We start from the raw sequence: 7,500 nt of genomic DNA on the forward strand, positions 1-7,500 counted from the left end.
GGTCAGGGAAGTATGGTGAGACCAAGCTGTACACGTCGCCCTAGCCTAGCACACACTAACGAGATTCACACAGTGATCATAGACAAATTAGTGGCTTTGTTCGGGTCAAAGACACACACTCGGCCACACGCACACACACACACACACAAACACACACACACACACACAGTAGTGTGTGGGAGGCCAGAGGGACCTCCCTAATGGAGCTGGATGTTGGCCAAACAACATCTATCCCTGCACACTACTGGCATCTACAGCTGAAACACGCACGCACGCACGCGCGCGCGTGCACACACACACACACACACACACACACACACACACACACACACACACACACACACACACACACACACACACACACACACACACACACACACACACACACACACACACACACACACACATACACATACACACGTGTCAGGCCAAAGAGAGAACACAGAGAACAGAAACTGAGAGAGATGCTGAAAAGAGAGAGAGAGAGAGAGAGAGAGAGAGAGTCAGAGGAGGGATTGGATTTAGTGGTTTCATTAAAAGCAGATCTACTTTGATTCTGGAGGTGAACTGAGGCATCTGTCTAATCTCTCTCTCTCTCTCACAAACGCGTGCGCACGCACACGCACGGACGCGCGCGCACGCACGCACGCACGCACGCACGCACGCACTCACTCACTCACTCACTCACTCACTCACGCACGCACGCACGCACGCACGCACGCACGCACACACACACACACACACACACACACACACACACACACACTCATTCTCACACCAGCTCATCCGTCTCAACGGGTTCACCAGAAACACAGGTTGCAGATTTAGATCTGAGAAACAAAACAATTCATTCATCTCAGATGACGACGATAAAGATCATAAAAGTAGCCGGCCCGCACAGACAGGGACAGGGATTAACATCCTACCAGCCACACCACTGTCCATGCTGACCTGGGATTAACAACCTACCAGCCACACCACTGTCCATGCTGGCCTGGGATTAACAACCTACCAGCCACACCACTGTCCATGCTGGCCTGGGATTAACAACCTACCAGCCACACCACTGTCCATGCTGGCCTGGGATTAACATCCTACCAGCCACACCACTGTCCATGCTGGCCTGGGATTAACATCCTACCAGCCACACCACTGTCCATGCTGGCCTGGGATTAACATCCTACCAGCCACACCACTGTCCATGCTGGCCTGGGATTAACATCCTACCAGCCACACCACTGTCCATGCTGGCCTGGGATTAACATCCTACCAGCCACACCACTGTCCATGCTGGCCTGGGATTAACAACCTACCAGCCACACCACTGTCCATGCTGGCCTGGGATTAACATCCTACCAGCCACACCACTGTCCATGCTGGCCTGGGATTAACATCCTACCAGCCACACCACTGTCCATGCTGGCCTGGGATCCCAGGCCACACCACTGTCCACATTGAGTGAAGGCAGTGGTGGAAAAAGTACTAAAATCTTTCACGCAACGTAGATTTACTCTGTTTCAAGTAGAAGTCCCGTATTCAAAATGTACTCACGCAAAAGTACAAAAGTATCGGCATCCAAGTGTACTTAAAGTACTAAAAGTAAAAGTACTCATATCGCAGAATGTGCCATTTCACAAGTTCAAAATGTGTACAAAATCTTTTGAAAATAGCCGAAATGTAGGGCTGAAGTGGTTAATGTATGTTTTCTAATCAAAATGAAAGTAACTCCAAAGTAACTAGTAAGAAAGGTTTTCAAATTGTTGCAGGGGAGTAAAAGTAATTATTTGTCTCTGAGATGTAGTGGAGTAGAAGTAAATGTACTGGAAATTGGAAGTACAGTACTTACAGTAAGTAAATGTATAGAGTTGCTTTCCACAATTGCCACCAGCAAACTACCATCCACGTTCAGTGGCAGACCCAGACGGAAGCAGCCTCCCATCTCTGTGGTCTCCTCCAACCTCCTCCTCCAACCTCAACCTCCTCCTCCTCCACCCATAATATACTGGTCACCTCCACCACCACACCACCTGGCCCGGCTGAGAACAGAATAGACAACAATGTTCAGTTAACTCCAGAGACTGTAAATAATGAGTGTGTAGGTAGAGAAACACTGAAGAGAATGTGCGTGCATGTGTGTGTGCGTGTGACTCTGACCATAAAGTAGCCGAAACCATAAGATACTGTGTCATATAAACACGCACACACGCACACACGCACGCACGCACGCACGCACGCACGCACGCACGCACGCACGCACGCACGCACGCACGCACGCACGCACGCACGCACGCACGCACTCACGCACGCACGCACGCACGCACGCACACACACACACACACACACACAGAGCATAACATAGTGTGTCTATATGTGTTGTGTGTGTTTAACACATGCACACACAAACATGGGTGAATAGCTACCTCTGTAGTTGTGCAGGTCTCCTCCAAATGCCTTTTAACTCAACTCTTAACTCATCCATTAACTTGTTACTAATCCGCTAAGTAGGGTTGTCATAATCATAATGTGACGAATAATTTATGTGACGAATCGATTCATTTTCACACTTATGATTGTGATTAACGCTTGAATCTTTCGATTAAATTATATTTTTTTTGTATTGAACATCAGGACATAAAAACATTACGTTAACTCACACTGATAACTCTGTACCTTATCAAAATGGTAAAGGTAAGAGTAAAGACTACACTGTAACTTAACAAAGTGGCTCCCAGCAGGGGCCGTGAGGTTGTGTCTGTTTGGAGATCCAACGTTTTAACGTTTCACAAAATCCTAGCTAACTCCCACATGTAACCCCAGTAAGACACCTGAAGGCGAGAAGCAACCTCGTCCTTGAAACAACAGGTGTGGGAATGACTAAAATGTGTGCTAATTAGTAAGGCCAGGCAGGGCCTCGGACCAGTAGGGCCCATTTTCGGGCCTGTTGAGAACTCTAGTTTTCGCCTGCTGCCGGGCGCCGCTGCACTAATAACTTTGGGGCTTGCCCGAAGAGGAAGGACTGGAATATGGATATGGAATGTCAGAACAGGTCAGCTTGAGGTTTGAGGTCAGATGTAGGGTTGGCTGGCTGGCTCCATATATGCAGATCTAGATGATGATCCAGTCTTCTCCATGTATGGACGGACAGACTGACTGACTGACTGACTGACTGACTGACTGGCTGACTGACTGACTGACTGACTGACTGACAGGTTTTCCGGTTTTCGCCGCTGCCTCAACTAACCTGTTTTTTTCAGTCTGCCATTCTCCCTGAAGTATGGGAACAGTCATACCATTTTGCCCTCCTTTACTCTGTCACTCTAATCCTGCTGTGTGAAGGGTAATGGGGCGTAATGTGTATATGATAAAGATGTTAGTGTGATAGATAAGAGTTCTCATTTAACTCTCTGGGGTGTAAAATGGACCCCTCCATCCAGAGGAGGGTGAAGAGTGACCACTTTCTACCTTCACTTTTGGATGAACATCACAGCCTGACATTTGGACTATACCCCTCCCTCTCTCTCTTCCCCCCTCTCTGTCTCTCTCTCTCTCTCTCTCTCTGTCTCTCTCTCTCAGATAAGGATGAGTGCAGTAAGGACAACGGGGGCTGCCAGCACGAGTGCATCAACACCGTGGGCTCTTACGTGTGCCAGTGTCGGCACGGCTTCGTGCTGCACGAGAACAAGCACGACTGCAAGGAAGGTGGGTCCCATCACTCGCATGTGTCGCACGTGCACCGGCACAGGCACGCGCCGGGCACGCACAGCCACAGGCTGATGCACACGCACAGGCACGGACCCGTGCACGAAGACGCTGCCCACCACTCACAATATGGTCTGTACTCTGTGAACCAGGGTCAGCAGGACAGCAGACTCACGCTCTCTATATAGGGACAGTTGAAGAGAGAGAGAGAGAGAGACATAGGTAGTCAGAGGGAGAGAGAGAGAGAGTGAGACATAGGTAGACAGAGGGAGAGAGAGAGAGAGAGAGAGAGAGAGAGAGCGAGAGAGAGAGAGAGAGAGAGAGGGAGACGTAGGTAGACAGAGGGAGAGAGAGAGAGGGAGAAAGACAGGTAGACAGAGAGGGAGAGAGGAATAAGTCTGTGAAAGACTATAAAAATAATCGTTTCAGTTTGTTGCCATCATCTGTGTTGAAATGATCCTCTGAATTAAAAACGTGATGAGATTTCTTAATAATGAGAGATTGTTTCCAGATGACACGCTACAGGAAGTTGTAGAGAGCCACACGTTAGAAAGCTTTGGCACATTTCACTAATATGCAGGCAAGCCGTTACTGAGAATGAACACACATTGCTGGCACACAGACAACTGGCATGAACAGGACAAGAGTGCATGCATGCATACACATACACACATACACATACACATACACATACACATACACATACACATACACATACACATACACATACACATACACATACACATACACATACACATACACATACACATACACATTAGGGGTGGGACGATATGGGTTCCTCACGATACGATATATATTGCGATATTAGGCCCTCGATAACGATAATATCACGATATTCGATATATTGCGATATTTGCGATATATTGATATATTGTATGAAATTTCATCAACGATATATCACGATATCTGCAACTACAAAATACTTGGAACTGGAAAAAATGCAGCATTTTGTATTCCCACAAAGCTGTTTTGAGACTTTGGACAGTTTTTTTTTTTTTATATCGATATTTTAATAATCAATATCGATTATTTATCGCGGGAGGACGTATCGATATATATCGCCATATCGATATTTCAGCACACCCCTAATACACATACACATACACACACGCACACACACACATGTACATGCACGCACGCACACATACACACGTCACACACACACACACATCACACGCACTTACGCAGCTGTCAGATTGAGATATTATGCACCACACTTTGAAGTTGAACTTTTGAAACACATGTAATTTACACACACACAAACACACACACACACACACACACACACACACACACACACACACACACACACACACACACACACACACACACACACACACACACACACACACACACACACACACACACACACACACACACACACACACACACACACACACACACACACACACACACAGTCCCCCTCCGATGCCCATAAAGAGACTCCAATTTCAAACATCTGCTGGCTTGAAAGCGGTGCGTGTAGCCCTGTCTTCCTGTGTGTAATGTGTCTATCAGCGCAGGCTGACCCACTAACCTCCCACGGTCCAACACGCTCTCTATTCCCATCATCCAGCCTGCCTCTCTCTCTCTGATGTGTGTGTGTGGGCATGGATGTGTGTACATGCGTGTGAGAGAATCAGCCATATGGGTTGTGTATTTGGAGAGCATGACATGCGCTGAGGCACACTGTTTTGATGTTATGGTCATATATCAGTGAGAGAGCACTCAAAAGCAGGGGCAGAAATCGTGGCGCTACATCAGAGAGAGAGAGAGAGAGAGAGAGAGAGAGAGAGAGAGAGAGAGAGAGAGAGAGAGAGAGAGAGAGAAAGAGACATTACTTTGTTGAGGAGTTTGGTAAAGATGTCCACTGTTGAATGTACCATTGTAAAACTACTATAAGACACATAATAACATGTTTGCTTCTGTTTTCTATAGAAACTCTATAGACAGTCGAGTTGACACTCTGTGAAGAGTGCTGTGAAATCTACAGCAATCTCAGTGAGTTCAGGGAGTACACGATAGGCTATCGTTCACCATTGTATTTATTTTCGTGTGAACTCTGCCATCCACGTGACTTTATAGAACTATATTTTTTATAGTTATAGTGCTCGGTGTGAATGGCCCTTAAGAGTATGTGATTGTGTGTACATGGGCTCAGATGACAATAGGAATTGTGTGAACTCTGCTCTTTGTACTGGCCATTATTGTCTGTAAGATACATTTACCTCACAGAGGAGTTTGTTGATTATGTGTCTGTCCCTTTTGTGATTGTTTTTTCATACGTTTAAATGTTTTCAAAAGACCAACAATGTGAAATGTTCAAACTTTCTCAGTATTGTGACTATGGATCGGTCTGTCAAACTGTGAATAAAAACACACACTTGGGAATGTATTTGTGTCCCGCGCATGCCTCCCACCACACGCATGCACTCATGCACATGCGTACACACGCACGCACACACCACAACTTTATCCTAAGACACACGGTTCCTCTGTGGGTTTGTTTTGTTGTCCATATATATGTGCAGTAAATATGTACATTGCTTCAGAGTGGGCAAGAACGGTCCGTTTTCTAAATACTATTTAGAAATGGGTATTATAAAACTTAGAAATGGCCCTGGGTATATACACCTCCAGGCGACGAGAGGCTGCGTTGCGGCGTCGCTTGTGCCCGAAAGAGAGGCCTCTCTCCTTGACACTCGATGGTCCATGTCATGGGTGTTTTTTTGCCCCAAGGGACCCATCCGGTTCCAACGTTCCGTCCCACGCCGAAAAAACAGCAGAAGAGAGCAACGACCGCGCTCCCGTCTTCACCCTCTGCTGAGTAGCTCCGGGCGGCGGCAGGGACCCCCTGGCACCCCCGGGCCCCCCTGGCACCCCCGGGGCCCCCCTGTGCCAAGAGAGGGGCTCAGTTTAATTTAACCATTTCTAAATAGTATTTAGAAAACGGACCGTTTTCCGAATTTAATTCATTCAACAAATTCAAATGGCTGAAAAATACACAGACCAAGAATACTACTTACGGCTGGGCTACACCAGGCTTTTCGCGCACAAAAACGTGCGCGTTTACCATAAACGCGTGCGTTGAATTTAGGTCCAGTCCTATTTTAAAAACGCATGCGCCGGGTTCGCGTTTAGGGTAAACGCGTGAGAAAAGCCTGGTGTAGCTTAGCTTGGCAACATCAGCAAGCAATACTTTTATTCACCATATACAGTACACACACACACACACACACACAGACACACACACACACACACACACACACACACACACACACACACACACACACACACACACACACACACACACACACACACACACACACACACACACACACACACACACACACACACACACACACACACACACACACTGTGAATAATGCAATTGTTTCCTATGAAGCCTTCACAAACATTGACTTAAGAACAGCCAACACTTCATTTCAAAGCCTAACTTTCACCTGTTATTAACTGCAAAAGCATTCTGCAAGTATACAAAAAGTCATTTTGAGGTCTTAACACAATATCAAAAATATAATAACAAATAACATTGTAATGAACTGGTTAGAGAGAGAGCGTGTGTGTGTGTGTGTGTGTGTGTGTGTGTGTGTGTGTGTGTGTGTGTGTGTGTGTGTGCGTGTGTGAGTGTGTGTGTGCGCACCTACAGTCAGCTACAACACTTCTGTCATGCCAAATGTACAGCATGTACATTTATATTTGTCACTTTACTGTACGTAAATGTGTCACAAAAATCATTGTAAGGAGGCTGTTTCTTCT

At 46.6% G+C, this 7,500-nt stretch overlaps 1 protein-coding gene across 1 annotated transcript in view; it reads left to right on the top strand.

Moving 5' to 3' along the window:
- The window catches only part of tll1 (tolloid-like 1), a gene marked incomplete at its 3' end in the record, with an annotated part of 57,711 nt that overhangs the window by 43,496 nt on the left and 6,715 nt on the right, over window positions 1-7,500 (top strand). The window contains exon 17 of the mRNA XM_079498959.1: window positions 3,574-3,699. Within this exon, the coding sequence (XP_079355085.1) occupies window positions 3,574-3,699 (126 nt within the window). The remainder of the gene's footprint in view (window positions 1-3,573; window positions 3,700-7,500) is intronic.

This window comes from Electrona antarctica (assembly GCF_951216825.1).
Source record: "Electrona antarctica genome assembly, chromosome: 4".
Taxonomy (NCBI): Eukaryota; Metazoa; Chordata; class Actinopteri; order Myctophiformes; family Myctophidae; genus Electrona; species Electrona antarctica.